Genomic DNA, 17,585 nt, shown 5'->3' with positions numbered 1-17,585 from the left:
AATTCATCAGCCTAGATCGCGAGAGATGATCTTTTAACAGAGGAACATCAGGCTACACTCGCCTGACGGCAGACACTGCTCGACGCTAAAGTCTTAATAGAGCTAGCGACGACCGTTGGTCTTCTCAACGCTTTGGCTAAATCGTGGCTAATTCACGTTCTGCTGAAGCTTGGGACGTGTGAAGTATGGATAGGGATAAGGGGGGGAGTGTGTGTGGGTGGAGTGGCGAGGGGTATATTTTTGGCAGTGTGTTCAGGGCTTGGTGACCCACTCTCAGGGTGAGGGGCGCAGGGCCACAGAGTCTCTCTCCCTGAGTGTGCAGGTGGTCAGAGTGGGGAGGTCAGTGGCTCAGGTCAAGGGTCACAGGGTTGCTGGTGTCGTTCCTTAAGTTGTTGAGCTCCAGCTCCAGCTGTTGGACCGTCCCGTCCCTCTGGGCCAGCTCCTCCCTCAGTCTCTTGATCTCATCCTGTTGCCTGAAGAACACCCGCAGGAGCTAGGATACAGCGAGGGAGAGGGCAAATCAGAGCTGGACTACACACACGCACGCACAAGACAGACAGACAGAAAGACAGACAGACAGACAGACAGAGATGACGGCCATCACTTACACGTTTGTGATGTTAGAGATTATGCGTGAAGATAAATAGTGCTTTTGCTCTCACACACGAAGACACATGCACACACACACACACACACACACACACACACACACACACACACACACTTTGCTCGATGATGTGTTAAGATAGTGTCATTTACACATTTATTTGGGCTTGGAGATTATGTGTGATGTGAAGTGTAGACACAACAAACTGCCGTAATAATACACAAGGTCCAGTACACTCACTTCATTCTCTGTCTTGGGTGGAACAGAGTCCAGGAGGTCAATGCCATTCACCACCACGTCCCGCCTCTCCTTGACTGGGGCCTTGAAGGCTATCTGGCTGGGCCGCTTGTAGCCTGCCTTCAGGGACATCAACACTGGCTCTGTGCACCCAACACACGCAAACGCATACGCATGCGCATGCGCACACACACACACACACACACACACACACACACACACACACACACGCAGGGATGGATGATGTGTAAGGATGGAGCAATAAATGTGGTGTTCACACGCCATTACAACAGTTTTAAAGCAGTGTAGAGGGTCAATATGAATGAATGAATGAATTAAAACTAATTTTCAATTCTAAATTCAAATCACTTCCTGAAATGACTGGATTGAAATCGGGAAAAAAATGACCTCCAACCCTGGTTCGATAAGCAAATTGTGCTCACCTCTGTCAATCCCACTCAGCCACTCATCTGGAGTGAGTGCCGGTTCCGTCCCCGGTGTCATGGGATAGATGTCCTCCTGATATGTTTCGGACTGCAAAACCCATAAGGCAACAGTCATAAGAGAATTCCCATAAGGCAACAGTCATAAGAGAGGCCTCAAGTGCTATGCTAAGAGAGACAAGTCAAGCACTACTACTAGGATTACGCTCCAGTTCCTGTTTTTTTCCCCCTGCTACGCTAATATAGCTTTAGTAGCCAGTATGATCATTCAGCAGCTCAGAAGATTTCCTTCTTTCGACGATAGCCTATGTGCTCAAATTTGATACCTCTGGGATTTCCCAAGCTGAAGCAGTCAGTATTACAAAGTGGCCTTACGCAGCTTCTGGGATATTGCTCTTTTGGATTTGAATCCAAGTCCTAGTTCTAAGACGCCAGTCTCCCTGACCGATGACTCACGTTAGTGGTGACAAGACCTATATAGGATCCCTCTCCCTCCCCTCCCCTCTCCTCTCCTCCCCCCTCCCCTCCGCTCCTCGCCTTCCCTCTCTTCCCCTCCTCTCCTCTCACCTATCCTCCTCCGGCCCTCTTCTCTCTTAACCCTTCCTCTCCTCTATCACCCTCTATCTTCACTGCTGTGCTCGCTGCTTCACTGCTTCACTGCTCTCCCCCCACTTTAACAAACTCCCTCCCTCCGCTTACCCTACGTGGGACGATCATAGAGATGGGCTCGATGAGGCCCCTCAGGGTCACCAGCTTGTAGAAGCGGAACACCTCGCAGGCTCCCACGTCCAGCCCGTGCTTTGGCATCACCCCTGGGAAAGGAGGGAGAGGAGGGAGAGGAGGGAGTGGAGGGAGAGGAGGGAGAGGAGGAGAGGAGGGAGAGGAGGAAGAGGAGGAGAGGAGGGAGAGGAGGGAGTGGAGGGAGAGGAGGGAGAGGATGGAGTGGAGGGAGAGGAGGGAGTGGAGGGAGAGGAGGGAGAGGAGGGAGTGGAGGGAGAGGAGGGAGAGGAGGAAGAGGAGGAAGAGGAGGGAGAGGAGGGAGAGGAGGAGGGAGAGGAGGGAGTGGAGGGAGAGGAGGGAGAGGAGGGAGTGGAGGGAGAGGAGGGAGAGGAGGAAGAGGAGGGAGAGGAGGGAGAGGAGGGAGAGGAGGAGAGGAGGGAGAGGAGGGAGAGGAGGCAGAGGAGGGAGAGGAGGAGAAGAGGGAGAGGAGGGAGTGGAGGGAGAGGAGGGAGTGGAGGGAGAGGAGGGAGAGGAGGAAGAGGAGGAAGAGGAGGGAGAGGAGGGAGAGGAGGGAGAGGAGGAGAGGAGGGAGAGGAGGGAGAGGAGGGAGTAGAGGGAGAGGAGGGAGAGGAGGGAGAGGAGGAAGAGGAGGGAGAGGAGGGAGTGGAGGGAGAGGAGGGAGAGGAGGGAGAGGAGGAAGAGGAGGGAGAGGAGGGAGAGCAAGCGGGGTGGGATGGGGAGAGGAGAGGTTATTATCAGCTTGTTTTTCCACAAACCGTACCAAACCACCTGAGATTACGATTTTTCTTGACATTTTCGTTCGCCCCCTAGCCTATCATAAATCAAGGGGATATAACAGGAATATGTTTTACCGAGGCCTTTCTGTGGAGCCGGGGACCTGAACTCCATCAGGTACTGCAGGTAGGGCTTCTCCGTCCCCACCTCGTAGTATCTGATGTTACCGTCTCCCTGGGAAGCGAGCACAGTGACACTGACACCCGAGATCATAGCATAGGTATCGCTAATGTGCATGTTCCCATGGTAAGCAAAGCTCTTTTTTCACACGCGCACACACACACACACTTCCAAAGTACTACAACTAATATTATTCGATAGATTTGACAGATTGAAGTGACGTAGCATGACGTAGCATGACGTAGCATGACGTAGCATGACGTAGTATGACGTAGTATGACGTAGTATGACGTAGCATTACCTTGCCCGCCAGATAGAACATGTGTGTGTCTGCGTCATAGAAAGGGAAGAGCAGCCCAGAGAGGCCGTCGATCTCTTCCTCAGTGACGGGAGAGGACAAGTCCTCCTGCAGACAGAGAGAGAGGAGCGCTGACCCACGGCTACGCTTCACTGACCCTATGTACATACGTATATGGACTCATACACACACACACACACACACACACACGCACACACACATACACACACACACGCACACGCACAGGCACACACACACACACACACACACACACACGCACGCACGCACGCACATACACACACACACACGCACGCACACACACACACACACACACACACACACACACACACATACACACACACACACGCACACACACACACACACACACACACACACACACACACACACACACACACACACACACAGGCACGCCACAGGCACACACTAACCCAACAATGAGCCGTACCTGATCCCACAGGGCCACCTGTCTAGTGTTCCATCGTGAGACGCCCGTGGTCACCAGACGCTTGGTGTTGCCCAGAAACACCACTCGGTTCACCCTGTGGCTCTTACAGTCTGCCTCCTGTTCACAACATGGCAGCGACTCTTACGGTTACAGTAATACGAACCCCCTCTCGGGGGTGGTGTATCCTGCTACAGCGGCATACCATAAACCCTGCGGTACACAGTACTTAAGAAATTAGTCCTATATAATTATCTGTGTTTGTGTGCCAGTATATGCCCTCAAAGGGGTTTGAGATAACTTACGAGAAGATTAGATTGACAAGAGCAGATTAGCGGTGGAGGTAAGTAGCTGTTGGAAGTGTGTCTGTGATAGGAGAGCCACAGCACTATGCTGGAAGAGTATGGACGCTCCATCATTGAGAATGTGGAAGAGGGGGGCTCTTGGAATGTATTGGTCTGGAAAGACTAACCTACATTATTAAAGGCAAGCGGAAAGACTTTGATAAGCTGTGGGAACCATACACGAAGAACATGTAGAATAGAATACTTTATACAAAGTGGAGGAAAGTTTTGTTTTTGTTTTGTTTTTATTAAATCCAAAAATGTATGCAGGTTGTGTGTGTGTCTTTGTTTGTGATCTTTGTTATTGTATGTTTCTCTTTCTTAGTTTTTTGTTGTTTTTTCTTTGGTGCTGGTATATGAAAATGATCATAAAAATATTGTAAAAAAGAAAGAAAAAGAAGTGTGTCTGTGACGGGGTGAGCGGGGCGAGTGACCGACCTGCAGGACTTTGCCCGAGCGAGGCTCGATGATACGCAAGTGTTTGTCCTTACAGCTGGTGGCTAGCAGGCTGCCGTCCATGTTGAAGGACATACAGAGGACCACGTCTGAGTGACAGTCTATCATCTTCACCGCACCACCTATCTCCAGGTTCCAGATCAGGATCTGGAGAGGTACGAAGATAGAGAGAGTGAAAGTTAGGGATAGCATAAGGAGAGACAGCATGAGTGGTGGGGTGGTAGAGGAGAGGGGGGGGGGGGTGTGAAAGTGAGAGACAGAGAACAGGGTTCCTACAACTTTCAACAAGTCAAATTTAAGACCCTTTTAGAAACATTTTTGACCTCTTTGAATATAATTTTAGACCTATTCGCGACACCATATGATAGCTTTTTGTCATCCTCGAGGTGATGAAATTAGGGATTTCACTGCCATACAGACAAAAAAAGAAGCGAATTGGCATTTTTTTGGTTTCAACTTGATTAATTTCCGGGTAAATAGATGTGGTTGGACTGATTTCCTTGCAGGATCTAATTTTTAAGACCTAGCACCTCATTTTTAGACCGAATAACTGACATTTGGGACCTTTTTAAGCCTTGTAAATTGGAATGCCGGATTTTAGACTTTAAGGCTTTTTAAGACCAGCGCGGGAACCCTGAGAGAGGGAGTTCAAGGGTTTATTTACATTTTAGTTCATTCATACTGGCATTGAGAAGTGAAGAACGTCATGGACACGATGGTACTGTTCCTTTTGTTTGCACTTTAATGTACACAACTGTAAAACCAACCCACCTCTTCAAGCTCGCCTTCACCAGTTAACCCTCTCCCCCTCCCCTTCCCATGTGTCCCCAGCACTACCTTAATTAGGCCCCTATACTTTATTTTCCTTATTTTTTGTTTCTTTTTATTATTACCACTCGATCTTTTCAGTTTGTAAAGTGTCTTTGAGTGTCTAGAAAAGTATATAAGCTATATAAGTATAATGTATTATTATTATTATTATTAAAACACTGGCACCTTAAAGTCGTAGCCGGCGCTGAAGAGGATGCCGCTGCAGGTGGGGTGCCACTCGATGAGGCCGACCCGCCGACTGTGTCCATACAGCTCCAACACGGCTTCTGACATGTTCCGCCTCAGCCCTCCCTCTGGAATCTCCCATATCCGCACCTAACCCCCCCACACAGATGATTACCATGCACACACACACACACACACACACACACACACACACACACACACACACTGTTTTCCCCCCACTCATATTTCTTTTCATTTCATTGGACAGATACAGTGAAGACAGACAGGAATGTAAGGAGAGAGAGGGCATGGGCCAGATTCGAACCCATGCCAACATGGGCATAGGTGTCTGCACTGTAGAGAGCCGTGCTAGCCCACTGGACCACCCCAGACCACATGCACACACACACTGTTGCTATGTTACTCACAGAGCAATCCTCTGAGCAGGAGGCTATGATGTTGTCGATAAAGGGATTCCATTTGATGTCCAGTACACTACCCTGGTGACCACATATTTTGGGATGGTGAGGGTCAATTCGCCCAGCCTAGACAAGAAATAGATGGCAAAAAAACATTGTTCACAACACTGTTCACAACATTGTGAAGAGCCCAAGGTATGAGCATCACATTTGATCTAAAACATACACTGTTAGAACAACAACAACAAAAAGGTTATTCAGCTTGTCTTTTGAAGAAGCCTGTAAAACGCTTTCCACAGAGAGGATTCTCAGTGAGCCAAATAACACTTTTTGGTGTTAGGTAGAGCCTTTTTTGAGAGTTTTTACAGATCGTAACACACACAACCACTGCTAAAAAATGTTCACATTCAATTGAGTGAATGAGATGCCATATTTAAAGGTGAGTGGCCGTTATTGACAACTATTGGTTTGCATGTTCCCCTGTGCCCACTGAGGGGTGCTACTGTACTGTGTCATAGATTGGACAGGGCCTCTGACTCTTACATGTAATCTTGCCCTCCTCATCACCTCTGAGGTAGTGGATATCACTGAGGTCTCCTTGGCTGACTCAATAACAACAAGTGCTGCTGGACGCCTATGCGTCATCAGTAGAGGGAAAAATAGCTGTTTGATCCAAGCCATATTATGATTTCCAACATGGTGTTGGTTGGGAGGAGAAAATCCATAGTGCAAACCAAAAAGGTTTGAATGAATTCAATGCTGGCATTATAGGCCACAGTGCTCACTGTTTAAATAGGGCCCATTGTATCCGTGACATCAGTTGTAGTCTGTTCGTGTCTGATGCCAGAGCTAGGAATGAAAGAGAGAATTGTGATACACAGTCACATGTCGAGAAGCTAGCCATCTCCGACTGTACCAGTCACACAGATCTCTTTACATTGCTGTTCAGAGGTGTTCAACCTGAGATTATACCAAAAGGGTGGGAGACTTATTCTACAACCAGTAGGCCTATAAAATAGCCAATACATCAACACTATCACCCAGACCTAGGACATACTGTAATCAGGGACGGATCTGGGCATAGGCATTCTAGGCACATACCTAGGGCCTCCTCGCCACTAGGGGGCCCAGACAGAGAGGGGTAAAGAACATCAACTGCCTAAATAATGTTAAACATATATTTTAAAATATTTTAAAAAACATACAAATCTGATCGAAAATGTTATTTCAATGTTTATATATATTATTCTTTTCTTTCGATCAGATTTGTATGTTTTGTATGTTTTTTATATATATTTATTTTATATATATACAGTATATATATAATTATTTTTTTCAGTGGTGATCATCACCGTATGTTAGCAGCAGTGACATATGAGCTAACTGTTAGCAGCTTTTCTGTATGCTTTTGGGTGTAGTGACAATGAAAAAAACTAGATTATGGGAGAATATGAGCCAAAGGTTTTTTCACAGAACCTCTAGACACTGACAGGGTGATAGCAGCTGTTCATCTGACCCTGACAGGGTGAGAGCAGCTGTTAATCTGACCCTGGACCCTGGCAGGGTGATAGTAGCTGTTCATATGATCCTGACAGGGTGATAGCAGCTGTTCATCTGACCCTGGACCCTGACAGGGTGATAGCTAGCTGTTCATCTGACCCTGACAGGGTGATAGCTAGCTGTTCATCTGACCCTGACAGGGTGATAGCAGCTGTTCATCTGACCCTGACAGGGTGATAGCTAGCTGTTCATCTGACCCTGACAGGGTGATAGCTAGCTGTTCATCTGACCCTGACAGGGTGATAGCTAGCTGTTCATCTGACCCTGACAGGGTGATAGCTAGCTGTTCATCTGACCCTGACAGGGTGATAGCTAGCTGTTCATCTGACCCTGACAGGGTGATAGCTAGCTGTTCATCTGACCCTGACAGGGTGATAGCAGCTGTTCATCTGACCCTGACAGGGTGATAGCTAGCTGTTCATCTGACCCTGACAGGGTGATAGCTAGCTGTTCATCTGACCCTGACAGGGTGATAGCTAGCTGTTCATCTGACCCTGACAGGGTGATAGCTAGCTGTTCATCTGACCCTGACAGGGTGATAGCAGCTGTTCATCTGACCCTGACAGGGTGATAGCAGCTGTTCATATGATCCTGACAGGGTGATAGCAGCTGTTCATCTGACCCTGACAGGGTGATAGCAGCAGTTAATCTGACCCTGGACCCTGGCAGGGTGATAGTAGCTGTTCATATGATCCTGACAGGGTGATAGCAGCTGTTCATCTGACCCTACGAAGTGGAACCAAATTCACGACATAATGCACAAGTACTTTGCATTAAACAAACCCTGTCAACATATTTGGTTTTTTTCTGTATCCCTGAGAAAATATGGAGACACTAACCACCGCTTAACTAAGGAACATTTCTTTAGGAAGAAACTAAATGGAGAAATCATGTCAAGAGAATGGTTAGTATATTCACCGTCTACTGGTTCTATATTCTGTTATTGCTGCAAGTTGTTCAGTAAAAGAGACACTGTATTTACCATTGGATTTAATGAGCAATGTGTGCAGTGACGGACAATCTGAAGGAAATATACACGCCAAAAAATATAAGAAAGAAAAATACTGTCTGTAAAAAAATGTTCCACAATTTCCTGTGTAAAAAAGAATGTGGAGTTATTTTTCACTGTCATAGGTAACACTGTTTTGAGGTTGGTCTGGCCGCAGGAAATGCCCAGGGGGGTATTCCATCAACTCCGCTAAAGGAAAATCCAGTCTTATTTTGTGTCTATTTAAGTCTCGCGAGACATATCAAAATAAACCTGGATTTTCTTTTAGCAACAGTGATGGAATACCCCCCAGGACGGTAGTGAAAAGGTCAGCTAAATTAGTAGCTAACTTTACCTAGCTATCTAGAAAGGTAGCTAGCATGATCCTGTCGGAAGGACATTGATGTGGATGAAAGTGGCTCATCCTCCAGGGGGGTATTCCATCAACGTCTCTAAAGGACAATCCAGGCTTATTTTGATAAATCCCACGAGATTTATAAAAAAAAAAATCCTGCCTTATTTTCACAACTCTCGCGAGACTTATCAAAATAAACCTGGATTTCTTTCCTTTAGGAACGTTGATGGAACACCCCCCCATGTGTTTGGGTTGCTGATAATTCTATGTAGGCTAGAAATTATTTAAACTCAACCATGTCACAATAGGCTACCTCCAGTGGTTTATTTTCTCATGTACCCTGCAGAGTGAAGCTCACGGCTACCTTGTTGACAGGGACGACGAGAAAGGACCCACCGCCTGCAGTCTCAGTGACAATAGCAAGGAACTTGGCATTGACGGCACAGAAGTGGTTGTCGTGGACGTTCCTGGTAATGGTGATTCCATCGAAGCACTGCTCTCGGCTGCCTGCTTTGCCGTACACATTCCGAAACTTTGAGCTTCTGTATGTTGGGCGCCATGACATCTGGGGACAAAACAGAGTAAGAAGGCAGACTATCAGTGGAAGAAACAGTGGCCCACTTGACCCCTACAGCTCAGATCTGAACCTCACGTGAGACACATGCGCTGTGCACTGTCAATCTGACGAGTCTCGAATAATCACTGTTTTTCTACACAGTAGTATTAGCAATGATGCGTTTTGAAAGGGCTGGTTAATAGTGTTTGGCCGTCCTCCCAGGCTGTCAGTGTTGCCGTGATTGAATGGGAGGTGACCTGAGAGTGCCTCCGGGCTTTGTGCCGTGACACGGCACACTGGTTGAGGCCATTAGAGCCGTGGTGTAATGAGCAGACAGAGCGGACGCATGAATGCCTGCGGAGAGGGGGACCGTCGAGTGAAAAGAGAGGGGTTGCCGCTCATTGAAGGCTGGCAGCACCACACTGGGAGGCAGCCGCTTGCCCTATCACCACCAATTAGCCCCCAAAGCAACTGAGTTTGTTTTCATGGTTTGCTATTCAAACCTGGGGGGTATTCCATTAGTGTCGCTTAATTAAGGACAATACAGGCTTATTTTGATAAATCCCGCGAGAAGCCTGGATTTTCCTTTAGTGACGTTGATGGAATACCCCCCCTGAGGACATTGGAACGTCTCGTCCTGTTCCTTAGTTTTTGTTTGTCTTTGTTTTTTAATGTTATTCATTTATTGTTTCCTGTTTATTTATTGTTTCCCGCCCTGATTGGCTTCACCTGTTCCTCATCATCCTTCCCTGTTTATTTAGGTTGTGTTCGAAATGGCATACTAGCATACTGCATACTACATACTCAATGAGTATATACTGTATACTGCCTACTAAATTCATAATATGTAGTATGCCAGTAACAGCCGACTGTTCACACTGAAGTATGCAGCTCGGTATCCCGGAATGCATTTCGTACCGCCGGCAGCGGGGATTTTAAATCAGGTTAAACCTCCATGGGCTAAAAGCTGTTGTAATTTTAGCTCTACAAGTGTTAACATGTCATTTTATTGAGTTTTAATACGTTTTCAGGCAAGAAAGTAACCATGTATATTCCCAAAATGTGGCGATTGTATCAAAATAACCCGTTTATATATCGGATCTGATGTTTGTTTTCCACTTCTGTTGGCTAACATTAGCTAGCTACGTTACGTTAGTTACTGTAGATACCTTCATTGCGGAGTTCGACAGAAACGTCAGAACATAATAGCTAAACAAGTTGTAAAATTATTTGGCGGCCAATATCTTTAGCTGGCTAAAGTAACTAGCTTGCTATATTGTTGTCTTAGCAGTTGGTAAAAGAACAGGATTCAAATAAATATATGAGCAATAACATAGATGCTACAGCAACCACAATATAAAAAAAACTTGTTCCTTCTGAAGGAATCAATCAATTCTTATTGACTGCCTGTGTACAGAACCCTGCTTTTTAGAAAGTTAATACAACGATTCAAGTTTGTGTCTCTGAGTCGTCCTATTGTGTACAACGGTCATTCCAGTTATGATCCATGAGGACAGCGAGGTGGGGGAGCCGGGGGGGCTGATGAAGTGGAGGGAAGAGCAGCCAGAAGAAGACAATGGCTGACGACACTGGTCGTGCTCTCCACCCTGACCCCTTATCCTGCTCCAGCAGTCAGGCCACAAGCAGACACACCTAGTCATCAAGAGCTTATCTCATTTCACTTTCAGGTTATTTTTAGACTTGGCTGGAAACCTCACAGCCCACTGGTCGATTTGGCAGGCCGGTAAGATTATTATTCTGTGTTGGGCATTATGGGTGGGAGAAGCCTGTATGTTTGTTTATCTGTGTGTCTCCTACTGACCTGCCAAGCTTACTGACCAAGTGGTTTTGGCTCTTAAAGACAACATGCTTCATGTCGTGAGCTTAGAATTATAAGGTTCTATCTCCGTTTAGGGTAGTTCAGAGATATTGACCGTCAAAGTTTTTACATTCCATTATGTTTTGTGAGACGGAACCTTTGTATTTTATTAATTACTAACTAAAAAAATTCAACATTTAAAAAATAACACCACACAGGCATTCATAAACACCTAATGGATCAGATTATGTAAAAAGATCAATTTTGACCAAAAATTGAGATAGAACCTTATAATTCTAACGTCACGATGTGCCATCATGTTCTATGCTGAGAAATGGGACCGGGAGAAGAACAGCTGTCAGTGCACGGCCTTGACGGCCACATAATGTTGATACATTTCAACCATAGTGATGGCATCGGGACTTTTACCTATTTTTCAGATCCAGTCCACTAGCTGTTTTCCCCCCCACTAAGGGGATTCCATGAAATATAAAATATTCCATGAAATATAGGGAGGGAGGACGTCAGTTCTTTCCTACTGCGAGGAAGATTGGTATTTTTATCGTATATAATATAACACCATAAAAATAGAATGTGAAAAAACGCATGAAAGAAGGGCCTCAACAGCTGGATTTGGAGCTGGACTTTCATTGAGATGTTTTGGTATACATTCTAGCCTATACAATCAACTGTAGAGTTGATTGGACTAGGCTACCTGCTAGGAGTGTATAGATTTACTGTCGCTCTTTCACTCCTAAGCAAACATCGTTTGCCCTTCCTGATGATAACGATTTATTTTCTCTCTCCATCCACTCTAGAAATAGCTCCAATGCGCCTCCTCCCTCCACAGACCACCCTTCCTTTCTCCACCTGCCTGTTAAGACCTGCTCTGATCGTTAAGTTCAAACGCCTCTGGTGGCTCCCATAAGTGGGAACAATGTTTTGACACAAGGTAGGCCCTCTATACAGGAAACACCTGCTAAGGCAGGGGTTCCCCAAACGTTTTTGTCCCACGACCCCAAATTGACATCAATAATGTCCTGTGACCCCCAACAACTTCATTGCTGGGACGAAGTGTGTCTTAATCGCTTAAAATACGCTCTAATCTGCAGTATAGGCTACAGGTGCAATACACAATTCGATTTTTCTCAGGGGACACAAATTAGAAACCAGGAGACCCCCACTGGGAACTACTGTACTAAAATCACTAAACTAAACTTTCAATAATGTTGATGTTTTTAAACCTTCACTTTTAGGCTAGCTTATTCTCTATATCTCCATGTTCAAATTCTTAATTTATTGGCTTAACTTGCAACCGTAAGTCTCTATATTGTGTTATATGCCTACTTAGAGAACGTGTCCCTGGGTAGCAATTAGGCCTAGACCGAGTCAAAGCTTATTCACACTTGAACGGCACCATGTGTTTTACTGGCTGTCTATTGTTCTCAGCGAAATCTTGTTCTCATTGTGTGACGAAGATGTTGACACAGGCGGCACCAATGGGTGTTGCCATAGATACTGCTGTGAGGATTTCCTAAGAGGAAATCACATTCAGACAATTAGAGAGAGTCCCTTCAACAGCAGGAGTTGTCATTCATTTCTCGTAGTGTTCGTTGAGCCAAGTGAATTCTGTGTATTCAGTGTAGCTCAGCAGGTTAGCAAAGTAAACACAGTTAAAATAGGTCTGATGCATGGTCATGCACACATCGAGACATCCTCGAGGGCAGTTACGCTATACTGTACAGCCCATCTAAACAGGGGCCTGAGCAGTGTGTAGTCTACGTGATACGCAGGACTACGCCGTATACCCACTAGGCCAAGGATTTCCACATACCCACTTAAAAATGTGTGAGGATACATAACGGTGTTTTGTGACAGAACTTTCACACTTTCATTCATAACATTCACCAGTGTAGCTCAGCAGGTTAGCAGCCTATGTTACAAAGCACTTGAATTTTGGACCATTGCGACTGACTATAGTGTCATATCAACGGGGGGAGATGCGACATGAAATATGTCAAAATGCAGCACTATCATGTACAGATCAGCCGTATGACAAGTCATTTATATATATATATAAAGTTAGACAGGGAGCGCAGATGTATTTTTATGGCGTTCCAAAATGAACGATATGAGGCTGGGAGGGAAAAATCACAGTATACCCACTAGAAAACACTAGACTACACCACTGGGCCTGAGTCCAATTTCATGGATAAGTTGTGTAATGACAGCATTTGTAAACTACGGGTATAGCCTACTGTTTGGTACTGGTGGTATGAAACAGTTATCGATGACGCTGAAGCGCCGTGAAGTTTCTGCAGAGCACAGCTGTCAGTCAGAAACACAACATGCGAAGCAATAATGTCTCCTCGTTGTGTTTGTGTTTGCGTCGCCATCCCCTGTGTTGAAGTGCTGAAAGGTGCAGAAAAGCAATTCACGTCAGCAGCAGCCAGCCTAATGCCGGAACCTACTACAGTAGCAGCGCTCATAAGGAGCTTATATATTTATAGCTGAGAGATTATTCTGACCTTTATGAGATTGTGCAGCTCTATCTATACACACAAACAAGGCCGACTGTGTGAAGGTGGGTGGGGGGGGGGTGATTTTGCGAAGAGAGAGAGAGAGAGAGAGAGAGAGAGAGAGAGAGAGAGATGATTCGTTTTTGTAGGACCATGACTGATCACTTTATGAAGGAGTTCTGTCTGATTTGTCCAGCGGCACACTAGTTTACATTGTCCACACACACACCCTCCACGAGCATGGATGGACCTCACACACAATGTGCACTGTGGCCACAACAACAACTCTGACCAGTGACAACACGCTCTAAATGTTCTAAATGTGCTGCCAGCCATGCAGTGTGTGTGTGTGTGTGTGTGTGTGTGTGTCAGTGCCATGAACTTGAACAATAAATAATGTGTATATTTCTAGAAAAACACTGCGTTTCATTGGAAAAAACAGTGAGCCATATAAGGCCAGTTTGTTTGAACGTTACCTATAACAGACATACCAGTTTTAATGTGGTGGTAAACATCATGGATCATCAAGAAACAACAGTATGCAGTCATATTTTCAACACAACGCTGCATTCCAAACTTATCAACTCTTCATTATTAGCCACATCATTTTTAGCCATATCAAAAAAAAAAAAAATCATTTGAACAGCACACCCTGGAGGCCTGCGGGATACCATCATTTTGAGGAGCCCCATTATCTAGAAGATCTTTTCCCTCTCATAGCCTTTTTAGGAGTTCTCTCTGCCCACACTCCATCCTCCCTCTCTCCTCTTGTGGTTCCTCTAATGTAGCTGTAACAGGTCACTTCTCTCTCTTCCTCTGCCTGTAAACCCTTTAACAGCGTGTGTCTGAGTGAAGTGCGATGGCACATGTTCATACAATGATCCAGAATAAAAGACCTGCCGGTTTATTTTGGTCATCGGTTTGACTGGGCTGTTTTGATGTGATCTCTGTGCTGGTAGATATGGTCGTCATTTGTCCTGCGTAAAGGCATCCTTTTGGGTTCAATGTCGACCCTTATGGGTCGCAATTAGAACCCTCTGTTGAACGGGTTCAACAAGGAACCAAAAAGGGTTCTCCAAAGGGTGCCCATAGAGGGACAAATTAGGAACCCTTTATTGGTACTAAATAAATCCTTTTTTATAAAGATTGTAGAGGGCAGTGAGTTAAGCTAACAATTTGAAATGCCAACACTCACGTTCTGTATAGGCGTAGTCAAATGTACAGTATAAAAGGCAACATTTCGTCAGTCGTGGAGCCGTGACCTGAGGTTAACACTACAGTCAGTCGCCCCTGACTGCCTGGCTGAGGTTCAGACCCCCAGGACAGGACAGGTCATGTAGGTTTGTAGTTTTTCCTGGCTGATTGAAGTCTGGCCCTTTATGTTGATATTATATTCATGGGGACAATAGAATAAGCACATGTGTTTCCTCCTCTTCCCCCAGCTGCTCCGTACCTCTCACCCTCCTACTCACCACTGAGGGAGTTCCACACACAATGGCCAAACAACTCCCATCCCAGTCTCTTGTGATAGCCTAGTGGCTGACTAAGCCAAGAAGATCAGGGTTCGCTATATAGTTCTTCGGGTTGTATGGTATTCCTACTAAGTCAGACCATCCATTTAAATGGAATCTGATAGCGCACCCATCGCTTTGTGAATTCTACGAGCACGATGGATTCTATCGAATAATAGAGAGGAGTTGAGGTGGTGTTTCAAATGGCAGCAGGGATTTCAACTGGATATTTTTCTCAGATAGATAATTCAACTTCTTCAGCTAACTGAAATAATGTTTTCATTTCGTGCAGTGCGTGCAAATCAGGTTGTAAAGCTACGGTGAAAGGTTTAGAGGGGTGGAGACTTACTGACCACTTCCGTCCTCACTTTTGACTTCGTTCTCCCCCAGAATCTCAATCGAGGGATGAGGTTCCGAGACCAGTAATTTACTAAGACGGACAGGTTGTAAATATAATATTGTATTCCTGTTCATTCAAGAGATTGGGGTGAATATCTCAAAAGACTCTGATACGATTCAGTATTAGGGTTTTAGTCCATCAAAACATGATTATAAGTTTTGGTCAGTAATTGAGCCCTCTCCTCTCAAACAGATGAACTCTCTTTTTTAATCTGTAATCAGCCTGTGTCTCTTTGCTGTGACACTACCATCCTGACATCCAGCCCCAAGGTCTTCACACAGCAAGGTCACGCTATGCTGAGGACTGTCTGTTCTTCTGTGTCTTTATCGCGGGAGTCAGCATGTCTGTCTCCAGAGCGCTGGCCTCCCATTTCACTGAGACAGATCTCTCTGTGTCTGATGGATATGGGTGAGGAGGGCAATGGTTAACGTTACATAGCATAGGCAGCTGTGGCTATACAGCTAAGCACCTGCTCCCACTTCATTGGCTCCCCATCCCCTCTCACATTTCCTTTTTTCTCTCTCTTCCTCTCCTTTTTCCTGTCTCTGTGTCTATTTCGGTCTTACTCATCATGTTTGCACCCGCCCCACTCCACGCTGGTTTGGTGGGCTGCTGTTCTCAGGTTTTTAGTGTAATGCTGAAAAAGTATTAATATTCGGGTTCTTGGCCTGCTTTATCGTCAGATCTCAGAACTTAAATGATACTTCTGAAGCATCGTACTGTGTCTTATGTGTGTGTGTGTGTGTGTGTGCGTGTGTGTGTGTGTGTGTGTGTGTGTGTGTGTGTGTGCGTGCTTACTTGTCACTGTTTTTGCCCTCCATGTGTGTATGAATGTGTCTGTGTCATGGAATGGGATTGTAGTGTTTATCTGACGCAAATTTTCCAAAGTGATAAATCCTCTGTCCTGTTGTTAGTTCATCAAGGAGATTCAGCCTATTGTTGGAGGCTGGCTGCAAACTCATACTGGCAGTATGAATGATATGGACAAACAAAACACATTCACAGTCCCTTCAGCTCTACAGTTACCCCTCAAAAATCTAGATGAACTAATTTAAACTAGACCAAAACGTGACGAGTTAATCTAGAGAAGGATTTGAATAGAAACTCTCTTGCAGTTTTATCAAGTTCTTCAATCACAGGTTCATACCAACCATGATACACAAAAGCTAATCAGCAAATCAGCAAAAAATAAGGACAGCTGTGGCTACTTAAGTCTGGAATAATTTAGGAAAGTAAAACTTAGAAGCACTTAAAAGCCACAGCCTCTTGGAACCCGGCAAACTGGCATTGACCGCATCTCTGAAACTTCATCCTCCTGTCCCCCACCTGTCAGCGCTGAACCACGGAGACGTCTTCACACCCCAGCAGCGCTTCCCTTTACAACAACAGCTAAGACAGCGTCTGTGTCCATATCAGTCTGCTTAACCTATCCCTCACTAAAGCATTACCCCTATAGCAGCAGCATCCTTCTGTAACTCCTACTTTACCAAAAAACAGTACATCGGTCTGTTCATTAAGGCAGCTCCTGTGCCGAAACCTCCCATCTTGAACTTGAACTTCCCCCACTTCCCAAAATAGCATCCAGACCCACCCAGCATCTCTCCCCTCGGACCGCTTACCTTCGTGAGAGTCATGCAGTGGCGGCAGCGGCAGCGTGGGTGCGTTCCACCACTGTACTCCTACACAGGGACTCCTTTAACTCTGACAGATCCTTAAGCCACACAAATGAGACAGAGAGAGAGAGATGAGGGAAGAGAGAGGGAAGGCAAGTGAAGTTGCACTCTCTTCTCACACTGTGTTGAAGGAGCCAATCGCTGCCGCCGGTGATGATGCTGCTGCTGGTCTGGAGGGCTGCAGTAAGACAGAAGCACACGCAGTTGCTACAACAGGGAGAGCTCCTCCTCCTCCTCCTCCTCCCCTCCGTCATCCCTCCATCCTAAGCTCCTCTCTCTAATGGCCTCACTAGAGCTCACTGATTC

At 45.8% G+C, this 17,585-nt stretch overlaps 1 protein-coding gene across 1 annotated transcript; it reads right to left on the bottom strand.

The window, feature by feature from the left end:
* Positions 1 to 340: 340 nt before the first annotated feature.
* LOC308165310 (coronin-2B-like) lies at positions 341 to 17,329 on the bottom strand (the record flags this gene model as incomplete). Its single annotated transcript, XM_080539469.1, has 12 exons — positions 17,226 to 17,329; positions 9,166 to 9,366; positions 5,908 to 6,024; positions 5,480 to 5,629; positions 4,466 to 4,630; positions 3,687 to 3,803; positions 3,224 to 3,328; positions 2,880 to 2,976; positions 1,987 to 2,099; positions 1,288 to 1,378; positions 848 to 987; positions 341 to 493 (listed from the first exon to the last, which is right to left on the bottom strand). The coding sequence occupies exons 1-12, from the start codon at positions 17,238 to 17,240 to the stop codon at positions 341 to 343; spliced, it is 1,464 nt and encodes a 487-aa protein (XP_080395595.1). The 5' UTR covers positions 17,241 to 17,329.
* Positions 17,330 to 17,585: the final 256 nt, after the last annotated feature.

The sequence above is a fragment of the Nansenia antarctica genome (assembly GCF_963989245.1).
Source record: "Nansenia antarctica genome assembly, chromosome: 9".
In the NCBI taxonomy this organism is placed as follows: domain Eukaryota; kingdom Metazoa; phylum Chordata; class Actinopteri; order Argentiniformes; family Microstomatidae; genus Nansenia; species Nansenia antarctica.
Note: the sequence above shows the minus strand (reverse complement) of the source record. Positions and strands in the feature narration are given on the sequence as shown.